Source organism: Ictalurus punctatus, chromosome 14 (assembly GCF_001660625.3).
Source record: "Ictalurus punctatus breed USDA103 chromosome 14, Coco_2.0, whole genome shotgun sequence".
NCBI lineage: Eukaryota > Metazoa > Chordata > Actinopteri > Siluriformes > Ictaluridae > Ictalurus > Ictalurus punctatus.
In genome coordinates this window covers 17,185,086-17,203,156 of record NC_030429.2, presented here as the reverse complement: position 1 = coordinate 17,203,156, position 18,071 = coordinate 17,185,086, and the positions used below count along the sequence as shown (strand labels likewise).

Sequence of the window (18,071 nt, the reverse complement as noted above, 5' to 3'; positions counted from 1 at the left end):
GGAAAAACTCCCTGAGATGATATGATAATCCAAAGGCAGAATCGGCTTTCAGGCAAGGGTCAGGCAATGAACAAACAACGTGTGCTAGGGCAAGCAAGATCAAATAAGAAAACCAGAAACTAGATCAAAAACCAGAAAGATAATCAATGAATAAATGGCTTGGTATTGACTAGCACAAAGACACAGCACATATAACTTCACAGTGAGTGCATGGAGTGAGAATACTGTGAATATAGCTGTGATGTCTAGGTGTGTGTGATCAGTAATCAGGTGAGTGTGACCGTGAAAGCGTCTGTGGTTATAGTCCTCGGCGACCATGTTTGTAGACTGTGCTGTATTCTAGGAATTGTAGTTGGATGCCAATTCCGGCGTAGACGTGACAATTTATCACGGGGCAACTGTAGAACCCAGAGGAAACTCATGCAGACAGTAGGAGAACATGCAAAACTCCACATGGATAATAACCTGTGCTCGAGATTTAACTGACCTGCTGAACGTTACCTGCTGTGTGGGCTGGAGATATGCTGTACTGTGTTACATTTAAGAAACCTTTGCAAGATATTGAAAGTGCTCCTAAAACGTCTGCAATAAAAAGTGCTTCTTTATATTAAAAAAAAAAAAAAAAAAAAGCTATGGTATCTTTTTATAGCAAGTTTCATCATCAGAAGCAGTATGATAAATTCTACTCTTGAAGAAGAGTGGAAGTTCAGTTTCTAAATTAGAAAAAGCTATTTTTGAGCAAAGCATGAAACCACTTTTATGGAGCATGTCACATTATCCTTTGATGTACCTTTGATGAGCACTGCAGATTTCACCAAAACAGATTTCAACACCTACACTAGATACACACACACACACACACACACACACACACAATGAGCCTGGAGGTACAGTGAAAACTGTTAATCGCTCACATGGATGGCTCAGCTTATGAATTTTAATTCCATAATTACAACTTAATTAATGCACCAGCCTTGTGTCTACAAGAGTGCAAGCATGGTACACGGCAATAATAAATCAATCACACAGCACAATGCGAGCATAATTTCATTACAATGACCTCTCTTGGCAAACAGTTGTGTATGCACAGGGGATTGGTTGGCAAGTCCATTTCCAAACCTGTCCCCATAATTATGTTCACATGCATCATTAAGGTCCTGTCTTTTTTCCTAATAGATTAGAATACTGTGTAAATGTGACAGGCCCTGGTCTTGTGCCAACATCACTCTGATACACTATTTGAATGATGTGTACAACAAAAAAAAGGTTATCACTGATTAGAGAGAATGCATTTTAAAAACTAAGCAAGGAATAAAGAAGAGATTTTAGAGTTTTCATTAGTAGAGCAAGATACCAAACTACATAGTTCACCCATTAAACTCCCAGGATCCCAGGCTTACATTCCTCATTCTACATCCAGTCCTTCCATATTCCCTTTATCCTACATGGGGTCGCAGGGGAGCCTGGAGCCTATCACAGGGAACTCAGGGCACACCCTGGTTGGAGTGCCAACTCACCACAGGGCACAAAAGCACACATATTCACAAACCACGGACAATTTTGAAATGTCAATCAGCCTACAGCACCTGGAGGAAACCCCTTAAACTTACAGAGATTATGTATCACTCTAAAGTGTTTGACCTGACTTAAAGGTTTCCGCTGTTGAAACAGCAAATGTTCTATCAACTCCCTGTTACTTCTTTGCATTTATTCAGTTTCTACAATCCCTTGAGTCAACACTGGTCAATGGCCAAGCAAATACACACTATATTGCCTACCATCAGATTCAAACCCATCTACACCTATCAATTGCTTTGAGGACACAGAGTCTGAAAGAAATTCTCATACCTGCAGAAAACTGAAGCCTAATAATAAATTTCTAATGCAACCATTCTAACTCAATGTGATGTGACATTACAGCCATTCTGGAGCTGCTAATTCGACACCATGTCAGATAGCAAAGACATCTTGAACTAGTATGAGCACTTACATATATTCAATAACTGCTTCACATACCAGTTTCACGGCTTATCTGGACAAAGGCCTCGACACCGCTCTCGCCATAGTTGCCCTCTGAGGCCAACGTGGAGACGTAGTTCCAGCCCATTGCCATAACAATGTCCAGCATAGCCTGTGCCTGGTAAGAGTCGGGCGGCACCACACGAGAGAAGAAGTCATAGCGGGTATTATCGCTCAGCTCTGGGGCAGTTGATGCATAGCTGATCTGAGGAATCTGTGAAGAAGTAAGACAGCGTTGTTAGAACTCTTGGTAACTTTGTAGGACATGTAGTGGTGGACCTCCAATGACAAAACTATAATGAAGTTTTACCTGGTCAAATTGAGAGACCTCTATCAAATACCAACTTTAAGTGAGCTATTGCTGCATTAGGAAACCAATACTTCCTGTCTTGTGGATAAAAAAAAAATCAATGCTAATACTAAAATGCTCACTGTTTGTGGATTTTTGAACTTGAATCCATCATATATGTATAATATAGCAACATCATGTAAGTGAGAAGAGAGATGTAGCAGGTGGGGGGCTCTGGTGAGTAGTGAGGCAGGGTGGATAATGGCTCTTTGGAGGTAAGTGACGGCCTGATTGATTTCTCCTCAGCCAAAAGGCCAGGCTTTCGGTCAGAGCCCTAGAGGCTGAGCTCATCGGCATTCGGTGAGAGAGGGAGACGCTCCGAGAGCCTGCCAGCAATACAAATGACACTCACTGCTGGTCGTGCAGGTACAGCGGTACTCTCTCAGCCTCGACTATAAATTGCAAGCTTTTGAATATAAATGCCAGAGATCAGCCTGTGAATCATCAACCATGTGTGCATAGATCTGTTTGTGAATTTGAGGGTGGAATGGAAGGTGGTGGCATGTCATGGAAACAGGTTGAACTCTCCTGAAGATGTTGCAAATAAGATGTGCCAAGAGTAGACTTGACATACACAGACCTTTCATTCAAATAAGAGTCAATGGGATGTGGTAATTTAACAGGTGGGGGAAAATGTGTACATTTATTGCAGCCTAAATACAAAAATGTTTAGTTTAATGGAAATTACAGATGTCTATTTCCATGCGGTGATACACTAATTTAGATGGGTGGAAATGTACTCACTGACAATGCCTGTCAAACAGCCTGTCAGGCTTCATAAATTATTTCTTATCTAAAAGTGGATGCCTAAGCTTGAGTGAGCGATCACTGAAATCACAATTTGCATTATTTTGCTACATCTCAATGACATTATAGCACTTTTAGAGTTAAGAACAGTTGAACAGCAATCTCTACAAGCAAAATAAGGCCATTAAATGCCAACAGTTCCAAACATGCTGTATATTGCCCACTGACAATACAGGCTAATCACAATACTGTACATCAAGAAAGGCTAATTACAGCAGTACAGAATATGTTGTGAAAAATTATCCCTTCATTATCATCTGTGCAGTTAAGGAAACCACCTGACTCTAGTTTTGCTACTGTAGGACTGCAGTGAATATGGGTGATAAATCATGCACTAATTCTGTAGTGCTACTGTGGCCATCCAGATGCCTTCATTCTGGGTGGTAAAACAGAGGGTGGGGGTAAGATACTAGGAATTGCTCAGAGGACAATTTTCACACTCATAAAACTTACAATGTGAAGTTCAAGTCATGCAGTACATATACTGTAGCCCATTAAACATTTATATATTTATATAACTTTATAGCCATCACAGCAATTTTGAGCCTGTTTGAAAAACTAAGCTGCTTGAACTTAAAGCATGTCCTCATTGTTTATGTCTTTGTTTACACGTTGGTATCTTTTAACTCAATGCTCGATTGCTCGCAGTTCTTTGTGTTTGCCCCCATAATAGAACTGTCAGATGTAGAAAAGCAAGCCAATACCGATAGATTACATTAAGACAGTACTAATTAACCTTAATTTAAAAGACTACGTCCAAGAGGCAAGTACACAAACTGCATTGCACAGAGGGATTTCATATTTCATTACTCCCCCCCAACACCCTCCTTCATTAAACGCTTAAGTTTGATATAAATAATTAAATAATATAGTTAAAAACATACAGTATAATAATAATAATAATAATAATAATAATAATAATAATAATAATAATAATAATAATAAGCAGAATTCAATCGACAGACCAAATTAATACAAAATTCTACTAAAATTTTTAAAATAAAAATAACATTAATTTTTTATGAAGTCCCAGAAGTATCCATACATAAGGGAAATTAACTTTTTTTTTTTAACAAAAAGTCTTCCAAAAAGTTTCATATTTAGTTTATATAATATAATTTTCCTGATAGCTTTTGAGAGTGCAGAACCGACATGGTGCTGGTGTAAATAGTCCTGTATGTATTAGAACACACTGAGGAGTGAATAGAGGAGCAGTGTACAGTGGCTACACACGTCTCTCTGCCACTATGTAGCTAGAATCTGGTTGTAATATATTAATGTGCTTTTTTGTAGCATGTAATTAAATAAATATAGTTATAGATGTAGCCACATATGAGTGTTGTCATTCATGCGGTATCAGCAAATGTGACCCTGTCCCAGAAGATTCATTCCTGTCTTGGCTGTTCCTACTTTGGTCCACCAAATGTGATGTCATTAAACTCTGCATATAAATATTCCTGTTTGTACCCAGGCTTGGGGAGTGAAGGAATACATGTAACGGTGTTACATAATTAGGATATATTGGTAACTGTAATCCATCAAAAAAAAAAACAAAGTCATCAGATTTCATTTACATTTTGTAAAAAAAATAAATAAATAAATAAAATAAAATTTAAAAAATGGAATAATATCAGGATTATAATTTTTTTCATTTAAAACCAAAAAAATTAATTTTGTGACATACAGTAGAAAGCTGCTTGATTATAGTTCTGGTTCTCTCTTGCCAGTCGTGGCTCACATTCACAACCACTTGGTGCATGTGCAAATAAATTTTGTGCAAAGTTAATTTGGTAGAAATTAACACAAATTGTTCTCTGAAATGCTTTTGTTAGGGTGATCATATGTCCTCTTTTTCCCAAACATTTCTTTTCGGACCTGGCTGTGATTTCTAAATTCCAGAAGATGTCCGGGATTCGGCTTGAGTTTCATTATGATGTGCTTATAGTCTAAACTGCATCATTTGTGTGCATGTTTGCATTGCTTTAACCCCTCTCTGTAATCCCGCCTTCTCACACACCAATAGGTCGATTATAAAAGGCTTGCAGCAACTACTGGCCAAATTCCTGCCTCTCAACCATTATCCGACTCTCAGTGAATGCGCGAAGGTGAAGCACTGTTGTGTACAGCATCAACATACTGTAGCAGAAAATGACAACTGTCCTGAGTCTAAACAATGCCCATGGTCATATAAGGTCATTTTTACCTTCATGCTCTCACATTGCTTTGTATTACATGGTCATTCAAATGTGTGAATGATTGCAGAAGGTACACTCATGGTATCTGATATTTTATTTTATTCCATGGGAATTCAAAAGAATGTAGGAAACAATGTAAAACATGGGCTATGTGATGCTAATAGTGTGTCATTTTCAGTGTATTAAAATCTGCATTCATAGTAATACTGTTTTGAACGCTATTAAGAACCACCATTACCCCTTCACACACACACACACACACACACACACACACACACACACACACACACACACACACAAAGTGTCCTCCTCTTTTTGGAAAACCAGAATATGGTCACCCTAGCTTTGTGACATAATGTTACATGCATCAGGGACAGTGATATTTATTTATTTATTTGCTTACTTACTTACTTTTTTACTTGTTTAATTAAAACAAATCCAAACACTGAACATGTTTTTAGATTTTAGATCATATTGCTTTTCTCTTGACTTTATTTACTGTACAAATGTGACCTTGAAGTAATCCGAAAGTGATCAGATTACATTACTTTCATATTGTGATAATTTGATTACTTTACTGATGACATTTTTTATGAAGTAATTTGTAACTGTAAGGGAATATATTTTTAAAGTAACCCCCCTAACCTGTTTGTACCATTGCCAATGTTTATTTACTAGTAGGCTTAGCTGGGTTCCCACTTTCTCTAGTTTCCTTTTTCTCTATCTGCATGTTCAAGCCTGATCTTTTTTTTTCTTTTGCCTTGATGGCCAATTAAATTTTATTTATTTATTTTTATTACACAGTTACGTGATCCTAAAAGTGTTTTGAGCCAAATCTGTTTGTTAAGACAACAGAAAATGCCTAAGCATATGTTAGGTTTGTGCTCAACCAGCTCTGTCTCCTAGGTGTTGAAGTTATTTCCTTGGAGATCTTTTTCTACCACAGCCACTGCTTCAGTGTCCAACACTCAAGACTGGATTAGATAAAGTGTAGAAAAAACAAATGAGGTGTTTCTTTAGACAAAGACCTTGTTCTCTGAATGAAAACCATTGAATGTGGTGACTCATTTAGATCACTTCAAACTCAGACAATTAATAACGACAGACATAGAGCCATTGCCACCGCAATGAATTGCCTATTGCTCTGATTTCTCTACAGTTTTGTAAGAAATTCTCATTCAGCCTGGTACTGCACTCCTCAAACACACTGCATGTGTGAACTGCCGCTGGTGTGCCATTTTCAACTTCACACCTCCATTTGAAAGCATGTGCACTCCGGAGGCTACTGTCTGAGCTGAAGTGTGGAACCATGCATTTGGTGCTATCTGTGTCTCTCGCCTTCAATTCATATGGGAAACTTTGCACCTGCATTAGGCATCTGAGATAATTTTAGATGTTTTGCGGGTGTCTCTGGGAAAAAAAAGGTGACGTGATTAGTGATGTAAGTGGCATTTGCAGATGGAGCAAATATATCTGCTTACATCCTGTTTGAAGGTATCACGCTGCATTTCATGACAAATGTTATTCATGCTGGTTTTTAAGATTAAGCAAGTTCATTTACTGACACAATCAGACCTTATAAAACATAAATAAATAATGGCAGAGAGAACACCTAGTCCTCGTCCTTCATTGGGTTTGGGGGGGGGGGCTCATTGTTGGTGCCACTGTAAACCAAAAATACGTTCCATGGCAGTATAATCTAATTATTATGTGTTTTCTCTTCACACATTTAGACTTTCACTAATACTGTTAGCAAATGCAGTAATCCCAAGGTTGTTCTCTATTTTTACTTAGGTCCGTTTTTTCTTGCTCATTATTTCTCAGTGGAGAGCCCCTTTAGCGTCTATGCTGCAGTAAGTCTCACCAGGGCATCACAGAGATACAAGGTTTGAAGTCCTATATATATATTCCACTCCTATGTGGTCATCAGACAAGCCTTTCCCTGGCACTGAGAGAAAAACTCCTAGCCCACATGTCTCCTTCTCCCACCCCAGTCAAGTCAGGCCTTTCAGTAGGTGTTTCACATTTGAAGTTCTTCTAATCAGTAACACAATAATCCATTTACAGTAAGCTGCTTTCGCCAACTCCAAGTTCCCTCCTGCAGCGCAAAGCCAAGGTAAATTTCAAAGTGTCACAGCTTGGAGAGTTGAATAATTATTTCTCTAATTTAAACATCAAACAAGACTACTGCAAATAATCACATCAAAGAATTGGGGTACAATTGGTTGATTAGTAGACATACTAATAGTGCTAACCCAAATGTGGGAATGCGTTCGAAGATGGTGATAATGAGGCAAAGGCCTGAAGGATCCGTATATTTCACTGAGATTCTGTCAGCAGGAAGGAACAAACAAGATTTGCTTTTTTTTCTCAAAGGCGAGGCTGGCGATTTAGAGATGGCATTAGCATAAGTCTCCCTGGCAGGCACAACAGAAAGATATCTGCCAAGCCAAACCTTATTTTTTTGGGTTGCTTGCAACAGACTGTATTCTGTGAACTATGGTGTTAGAGCCACAAAATGGTTCTTCATGGCTCTTAACCGGAAAAACAAAGAGAATGGTGACATGGTATCTGACTAGATGAGTTATAGGCTATAACTTGAACACTATAGTCGCGTATCAGCCGAGCAGGCAAGCATACAAATCCAAATCGTAATCCGCAGAACAGGCAAGGGTTGGGCGATGTTCAAACAGCGATAACAAGGGTAATCCAAAAGCATAAACCAACAAAACAAGATCAAGACACGATGGAACCAAATGCAGAAACAAAAGCCTCTGTAATGTTCAGACTGCAAAACATTGAAACGATACTGCACGGGGAACAAAGACACACAAGGGTTTTAAATACACAGAACAGGTGAGACGACTTAGGGACACAACCAATAACAATACAATATAGGGCAGAGACAGGACAAACACATGTGAAAAAGTAAACACAGTCAATGTCAAAAACCCGGAAGTGCGCGCTTCAGGCTGCTGAGCCCCCAGCATTCGGTATGAGGGGAACTCTCTGACAACTATCAATTCTCTCATTAAAATAATTCAAACATAATTTCAAGGGTTACATTTAAATGGGAACAAAGTATTCTTACTGAAGACTAAAAAAATCACCATAGCTTTAAGGAATTACAGTGCCCTTCACTAATATTGGCACCCTTGGTAAATATGAGCTTCATTGTTTAACCTTTTGATCTTTTCTTTAAAAATTCATGAAAATACTCTGCTCTCATGGATATCAAACAATTCAATCACAATACGGGTTTATCAAAAAAAAAAAAACTTTGCTAAATATGTGTGCAACAATTATTGGCACCCTATAGATTCATATGAAAAAAATACATATTTGAAGTATATTTCCGTTGATATTTTTAAAATAATAATAATAATAATAATAATAATAATAATAATAATAATAATTAGTATACCTGGGTGACTAGGAAACACCAGAGGTGGTTTTGATGCACACAGAGAGGTATGAAAAAGTACCTCATGCCCACGGTTAAATATGGTGGTGGCTCTTTAATGTTTTGGGGCTGTTTTTCTGCCAGAGGACCTGGGCATTTTGTTAGGATACATGGCATCATGGACTCTATCAAATATCAACAGATATTAAATGAAAACCTGACTGCCTCTGCCAGAAAGCTTAAAATTGGATCCTCCAACCTGGTTTACTGAGGGCATTGTACATAAAACCTTTTTTTTCTTTATTACAATGTACATACAGTATATGCATTACTAAAACATAGTGTTTAGTATATCAAATATGATATGTCATATAGAATATCATATATTCATAATGTTTACCATGCATGTCTTTGGACTGGGGGAGGAGACCAGAGTACCCAGAGAAAACCTCCCACAGCACAGGTAGAACATGCAAACTCCACGCACACAGCCCCAGCAGGACTCAAACCCCAACCCTGGAGGTGTGAGGTGAACATGCTAACCACTAAGCCACCATGTGCCCCTGCATATTTGTGTATAGAAAGTTAAAGCTTTACTCTCAAACCCAAATAAAGGCAGGACTGTGGTACTTAAGGTTCAATTATGCAACTTAAATTGGTTTAAAGGTAAACTACTTTTGTTTTTCAGTGTGACTGATACATACTAAGGGTTCAAAATATGTAACCTTTTTACTTTAGTACCTTTTTTCTGGTAAAGATGCAAAGATCACTCCTTTTGTGCTTAATATGATTTTTTTTTTCTTTCTTTCTTTAAAAAAAGTCACTTCTCTACTTTGTTTGGTTTGGCATATCTACTATTACTCTACTTTGTTTGGAAGAAATTAACTGCCCATTCCCAGCATGCACAGTGTGTCAGCTCACACAGCCAAGCACTGACTAATTACTCAAGATAGTCTTAATCACAGGGAACAACATGGGTACATGTATAATTGGCAAGGCCAGAGAACAAAGCCCCAAGACAGCTGAGTGACAGACTATATCATTAGGGTGAAAAAGTGCTGATGCCTAAAGAAAACCCAAAAGACTATTCCTTACAATGCTATTTGATTCTCTAACTCCTAAACCAGTAGGTAGCATATATTCCAGAGAGATATGACTCATTACAGACAATCCCTATGTGAATTTCATATTGCTTTTGATTATAACTTTGATAAGGTGAAATCCTCCCTTGGAATTCTAGCATATGCAGCCTGTGCTGCCTCAATGCACTGTTCAGGTGTTAATCGCACCTATTACTGACACTGCAATGTTTCATCCACAAGAAAATTCCACTAAATGCCCCTCTCTGCACTATACATATATTGCTTCTGCAGTCAGTGAATGGAACAACTCAGTGTAAAGGTATTTTCTAGAAACCAAGCTAAACCACTTTGTCACACCAGAAGTCCACTCAATGTGATCTAATGCCCCCTACCTTTAGATGCCTAATGGAGGAGGATTTATGTTAGACATCTTGGCCTGAACAAATATTTTTTGTTCCTGGCTCCCTTTAAGACAGACATTTATCTAACCTACACAGTTGAAAAATATTATGCTTCTCCACCTTCAATCACTTTCTAATTATCAGAATAGGGGCCCCCGCTGCTACCTATACATCATGAGTAAAATCTGTGCACAGTATATCCACAAGATCTCAGGGTCAGAGTCAACTGCCAACCTAAATGGCAACTAAAGCACTGAATTAAAACAGAGGTTCTCAACCTTTTGTAACTAAAGCCCCCCCCAAGCCTCCCTTATCATGTGATTATGTGATATTATTATAATGATTATCTATGATTATCTATTTAAAAAGTTGCTAAAGGGGTCTGAAAAGTCGTTAGGTTGGCAACACTGGTCTGCACTGATAGCTAGATAAAAGGCAGGTCAAGCTCCACCTCCCCCAGCAACAAGAAAATACAGAGGGAATGCAGGCTTTTTTTTTATGCACATTCTATTTGAAAAGCAATTAAATACACCAAGTACACAAATTAAGCCCTGTCTGTGTTTTTTTTTCTTCTTGAACACAATTTGCACCCCCCTGGTTGAGAACCACTGAATTAAAGCATCACCTTCACATTCTTTTCTTCACATTTTGTAAACCATAAATAATATACAAAAAAAAAGCAAATGCAAAATATGCCTTATGCTTTAATGCCATAACACAAAAAAAGGTGAGATAACAATGAGCTTGGTGCATTAACGACAAAAGAGGCACAGTAAACCTCACGCTTAGCTAGACAGACACTTGTGATATTTGGTTGGCATTTACACGTAGCCCCTGGATAAGGAACAGAGAAAGAAAAAAACAAGACAACAATTAAGGTAACTATTAACCCTGCTGCGTCCGTCAAATTCACACAGGGTTATGTAAGATGCGTAGGGCATGAGACAGTGCCATCCATCAGGAACCCCCAAATTATCACTACATTCTTACACATTTATGTGTTTGTAATAAGCAAACTAAAAAGATTATATCTTCCTGTGCTACATATTAAGGAGAAAGTCTACAATTTTAAAAAGGTCCACTGATAACAAACAAATCACTTTAATAACTCATTCAACATGCACAAAGAACACAGCACACCCTCACATTTATGCTCAAGTGACAAATGTGAACATTAATGAAAAAATGATGAGGGGAAGAAGCATAAATGCAGAGTGTGTTTTCAGGAACAGAAGTCTAAACAGCAGAGGATGCTGTGCATTTTATGTTTAAATAGAAGTCACATTATAGCACAGCATGAAAATATTCTGCTTTACAATTAAGCTATTTCACAAACCACTTCTTGAAAGCTTTAATTGTATTTGTAGGTATATTCTGTACACCTATACATGGTATAAGAAAAGTCCTCCTTAGCCTTAGGTTAAGGCATTATCTGTAATTGGTGAGAAATACATTATAAACTATACAGCTGTTGATCTTCTGGTGTTTGTACAACAGCTGCAGCCTCCACACAAGCTCACACAGACACAGACACACACACACACATTTTCACAGTGAGCCTAAGTGACATTCTAATTTGATCTGTACCTGAGAGGGCATCTAGTTGTGCACATGCATGAGTGTTAGTCTTGATAGATGGGCATAATGGAATCAGAGAACAGAGAAATGAGACAAGACGGAAAATGTCACAGTTAATCAGCGTATCACTGAGTGAGTGAAGTGTGCTGTCCTCTGGGGATAGCCTGTCACCAAATGACCAATCATATATATATATATATATATATATATATATATATATATATATATATATATATATACATACATACAGTGCTCTCCACTAATATTGGCACCCTAGGTAAATATGAGCAAAGAAGGCTATGAAAAATGGTCTTTATTGTTTAACCTTTTGATCTTTTGTTTAAAAAAAAACACAAAAATACTGTGCTCTCATGGATATGAAACAGTTGCAACCACAACGGACATTTATCCAAAAAAATTATATCTTTGTTAAATATAGGTGTGCAACAATTATGATCACTCTTTTAGTCAATACTTTGTGCTACCTCCCTTTGCCAATATAACAGCTCTGAGTCTTCTCTTATAATACCTGATGAGGTTGGAGAATACATAGCAAGGGATCTGAGACCGTTCCTCCATACAGAATCTCTCCAGATCCTTCAAATTTCGAGGTCCACACTGGTGGACTCAGTCAGGGGACTTGGATGGCCATGGCAGAACCTTGATTTTGTGGTCAGTAAACCATTTTTTGTGTTGATTTTGATGTATGTTTTGGATCATTGTCCTTCTGGAAGATCCAACCACGGCCCACTTTAAGCTTTCTGGAAGAGACAGTCAGGTTTTCATTTAATATCTGTTGATATTTGATAGAGTCCATGATGCCATGTATCCTAACAAAATGTCCAGGTCCTCTGGCAGAAAAAAAGCCCCAAAACATTAAAGAGCCACCACCATATTTAACCGTATTACCAAAACGCTCTTTTTTTGTTTCATCTGACCATTGAATCCGATCCCATTTGAAGTTCCAGCAGTGTCTGGCAAACTGATGATGCTGGAGTTTGTTTTTGGATGAGAGTAGAGGCTTTTTTCTAGAAACCCTTCCAAACCACTTGTGGTGATGTAGGTGACTTCGGATTGTAGTTTTGGAGACTTTCTGACCCCAAGACACAACTAACTTCAACAATTCTCCAGCTGTGATCCTTGGAGATTTTTTTGTCCACTCGAATCATCCTCTTCACAGTGTGTTGAGATGATATAGACACACGTCCAATTCCAGGTTGATTCACAACATTTCCAGTTGACTGGAACTTCTTAATTATTGCCTGATGGTGGAAATGGGCATTTTCAATGCTTGTTCTATTTTCTTATAGACACACCCCATTTTGTGAAGCTCAAAAACCTTTTGCTGCACATCACAGCTATGTTCCTTGGTCTTACCCATTGTTATGAATGACAAAGGGAATTTGGCCTGTGTTACCTCATATTTATACCCCTGTGAAACAGGAAGTCATGGTTGAACAATTTCCTGTTCCTGGTCAACCAGGTGTACTGAAAAAATTTACATATCAATGGGAATATACTAGAGTTCCGGCTCACCTGCGTGAACATGCCATAGGCCTGCTGCAGGGAGACATGAGGACTGCAGATGTGGCCAGAGCAATAAACTGCTATGTCTGTAATGTAAGACGCCTAAGACAGTGCTACAGCGAGACAGGAAGCACAGCTGATCGTCCTTGCAGTTTAAAATTGCATGTAACTATGTGTCCCCCCAGACGTGATCGAGAACTTGGTGGAAGAGTGGAGTAACATCTCACAGCAAGAACTGACAAATCTGGTGCAGTCCATGAGGATGAGATGCACTGTAGTACTTAAAGCAGCTGGAGGCCACCACATACTGACTGTTACTGTTAATATTGACCCCCCCTTTGTTCAGGGACTCATTATTCAATTTCTCATTTCATCAAATGTCTGTGAAACTTGTTAATTTTATGTCTCAGATATGTTTTTTTATTAATACAAATATTTACACATGTTAAGAAGTTTGCTGGAAATAAAAGGAGTTGAATGTGAGAGGATGTTTCTTTTTGCTGTATATATATATATATATATATATATATATATATATATATATATATATATATATATATATATAAACAACCTTGAATGCCGTTTATGGTGCTAATATCTTAACAGAATTAGTTTAGGGATTTAGAAATATGTTTCATTTACATCCTTTGATATTAGAACCTGTCAGAGGCCTCATTTACTAAGCTCAAATATTGTGTGACATTATGAGCCAAAACGAACAGCAAGAAAATCATTTAAAGTCTCAAAACCAGCTTCTAGAATTCAAATGTAATTTTAAGAAGAGAAAACTCTGTCTAAAAAGAATTTGCCGAATGTATTGCAACGCAGATCAGCACAACACTTTTGAAGACTTTAGAGGTATGCGTGTCAACTCCTCCATGTTCCTCCATGAATTTACATTGCAATATTGGAATCACCCATTTTATTTCACACCCCCTAAACACCAGGGGTGGTGAGAATCATCTGGATACCTTCCTGTGCACATGCACCTTCCAAAAAAGCCAAAGTACTGCTGTCATACAGCCATCTTTACTTTCTTCTTTGTAGACATTAGGGGTGTAATACAATGCCACACAATTAGTGCTCAAAATATTGAACTTTTATCTGTATTTGGATTTAAACCAGAAGTGGGTAAGGGCTATACTGTTTTTTATGAACCCTACCACTATGTCCATGGAAACACAAAAAAATAACTAAATAAACAAGACTTCAGGAAAAATAATTCATTTTTTGGTTCACAAGTTATAACATCAAGCAACAAAACTTTATTCAACTGCCAAGCATGACCAGTTCCAAGCTACTTCCCTCGAAGTCTCAACCAGACGTCCTGTAGAACTTTCTGGAAATAAAAAATATTGTCTATAGTTGACAACCTAATAATAATGTATCAGTTTACTTCAGTCTTTGGGTTTGTTACATTACAAAAAGACCACAAGATGGATTTATTTTGTTACTAAGGCAGTAATTAGGTCAGGCTACTGGAATGAACTACTGACAATAGACCCCCAAAAAATATCCATAAATGAATGTTGTCTTTGTCCCACAAGCTTCATGCTGGCACCCTTAGTGAGTATGGAATTTGAAAGTATTAAATTATGAAGGCAAAACCCTCCCACTCACATGACTCTTTTGTTGCATCCAGTGGGATTCCAGTCCCAATGCACGATGATCTCTAGTCTCAACCAGATGCCCTGTGAACCTTTTTATACTTACTAATTGTATCTGTATTCATTTAGATGGACTTAATATCGAATATGATTGAATACATGTTCAATCTGAATAATGTATTCATATTTGCTTACATCCCTAGTACACTTAACCACTTAACAGCATGTTGCTACTGCTGGAGATACAGGAAACCTCCCCTTCAAAGCTGGTACTAGGCTCCTAACATCTCTTGTGACATGGGTTGTGTATTTTTACATTCTAGTATTTTCAGACAATTGTGGCACCACTCTGTGATGCCAGCTAGTTTTGAGTTGCTTTTCTCTCATTAGCATTGCTTGCCATATTAGAAACTATTCACCAATCTGCAAGGGACTGAGATGTGAGTGACACTGTAAACAATGGAACATTTCATAGCTAACTTGTGGACAATGCCGAAGTGATTGATAATAAGAACAACAAGTTAACAAGGGAACTCAGTCTAGTTAAACATGTCCAGAATGTTCCAAATGGCTTCAGAAAGTATGAAGTACACTTACAGCCGCAGTGGAGAGATGAAATGGGATGACAGGTCTATCAAAAAGGAAACGAAAGGGAACCAGTGGTCACATGAAAGTGGTGTTTTTATCACATACTATGTTATACAATTAATTTGCGGCTCTGTTAAAGGTCTCAGGATGTCTGTACATGCACACAAGAAGCTATCCATGTGATATTCACCCTGGCGGAGGGTTGAAATAGAACTCCTTTTCAAAATATTTTCATGTTCATTTTGCTTTATAGCTTGGTCTTGTTACAGTATCCCTTACATTTCATTTGTAATTCTTTTTAAATTCCATTTTGATTTCCATTTTGTAAATAAATTGTAATATAGGGGTACAATGGCTGTACTATAAACAGTCACATTTCATAATCCATACAAATTCACAGAAGATGCACAACAGAGAAATCTCAGTCAATTATATTCATAGCTTTGTGAAAATCTTTCGTGAAAATTCAGTCTCATTCCTCTCACAAAACTGACTGTATTATTTTACAGTCACACAGCCTCCCCAGCCTCAGAAGGGAGAGTCACAAATGTGTTTGGATGCTTTTAAGAAACATACTGTTTGCTACGGTTGTGCCTCATTAGGTTTGGCCATAGCTGTTGCCCATGTAATGGAGCCCCCTGGTGTGGTAATTGCTGGATTCCAGCCAGAACTGTCCAAGCCATCTGATGCTCCTATGCTTCAGTGCAGGTGCTGCCAATTGTGTCTAACTGTGGCTATCAAACCGTGGTGTGCTTTAAGCCCACCTGCCGTCAGGAAAGCACAACTGAGTGCATAATCATAATGCTGCACAAATTGAATGTTTGCCTTAGGATTTCTGTTGACTATGATCTAGGATTAGAACACATGACATATTGCAAAGTTATGCTCCGTTAATCCAGCATCTCTACCAATTCCCTGCATCCACGACATATCAGAGGCACCACAACACACTTTAGTAAGCACTCTGAAAGTGACTACTCCAGAGCTTGCTTCAATTGTTTGGTCATTGCTTAGAATAGAAATGCGTTGCCATCAAATCGCACAATAGTTGTACCTCATTGAAGCTCAGGCCTGGCTCATCTAAAAGTGCAGAAAGGAAAAATGACTTTAAGTCACTCAATAGCTTAAGGTTACTTTTGTAAGAGCTGTTGCTCTTTGTCAAACAAATGTACTTTTACCTGTCAGGCTCCAGGCTCAAAGTGTTACAAACTATTTTTCACTGCTCACTTGACATGAGTCAATGTGTCCTTTTTTACAATGGTGTAATCTGCTTGTTGTATTACTGCTAAGCCCCTAGCTTGGACAATCAGTACAACGGATCAATTCCCACAGTGCCACATTTAAACAAGCAATGTGCATCTTTTATCATTCAATTATTTATATTTCCTACTTAAAAGATTAAGCAAATACTAATCAATACAAATGATCAGTGCTGGTCTGTACTATATTTGTATAAATTATGTTTAATAGCTTGCCCATACAAGTACTATCAAATACTTTTTCCTCTGAATGCTTCTAAAATTAAACAGTTAGGTCACAACAGTGGTTCTATAATGCAAACATTTATTTATTCTCTATAGAATTTTGAGAACCAGTATATTTCAATTAAATATTACCATTAACCTACGCAAACATGTCTGTTTTATCGGAAATGTTTATGCTAGTTCAGTGTGAAAGGGCAGCTGCACTAGGCCACCAAATGGCTTTCAATGCTTGGATCTTGAGGAAAAATGTCCTTAATGAAATGCAGACTGTCCACAAGTTACACCTTCTTCAGCGTTATTATTTTATAGCAGTAAAGTTTCCCTTGCTGCTGAACCAGGTGAGTAGCCAGGTCGGTAATTTCATGTCATAAACATAAAAATATGTGGAGTGACAAATTTTTGGTTTGAGTTAAATTACTGACCAGTGATTTACATTGAGCACTGAATATTTTCACTGAAATTAAAAGGAGTCCTGTGTTACAATTGTACATTTGTAAAATCACGTTGGTCAGTTGTAACACCAATCAAAAATACAGAACTTACATCAGGAAAAATCAAATTAAATCAAAATACATTCATTACTCTGTGTGATATGCCTTTGATGGTGGTTTAGAAAACATTAAGCAATTATAAAAGATTGTCACATATCCATTAGGCACATGTGGATTTTTTAAATCATATATTGTACAGCAGTGCTTTAAAGTTTGTGAACCCTTAAAATTTTCAATATTTCTGCATAAATATGACCTAAAACATCATCAGATTTTCACAAAAGTCCTAAATGTAAATAAACAGACCCCAGTTAAACAAATGAGACAAAAATATTATCCTTGGTCATTTATTTATTGCGGAAAATGGGTCACAGGAAGCCTGGAGCTTATCACAGGGGACTTTGGGTGCAAGTCTAGGGATACCCTTGACAAGGTAGGTCACACATCCATGTTTTCTTAATAAAAAACAAAAAACAAGCTAATAATTAGTGTAGAGCACTGTGTATAACACTGCACAGATTTCAGGTTATAATAGGAAAA

The 18,071-nt window shown here is 37.7% G+C and overlaps 1 protein-coding gene across 1 annotated transcript in view; it reads right to left on the bottom strand.

The window, feature by feature from the left end:
• grm8b (glutamate receptor, metabotropic 8b) overlaps positions 1-18,071 on the bottom strand; it is a 146,093-nt gene that overhangs the window by 101,972 nt on the left and 26,050 nt on the right. The window contains exon 3 of the mRNA XM_017484743.3: positions 2,017-2,233. Within this exon, the coding sequence (XP_017340232.1) occupies positions 2,017-2,233 (217 nt within the window). The remainder of the gene's footprint in view (positions 1-2,016; positions 2,234-18,071) is intronic.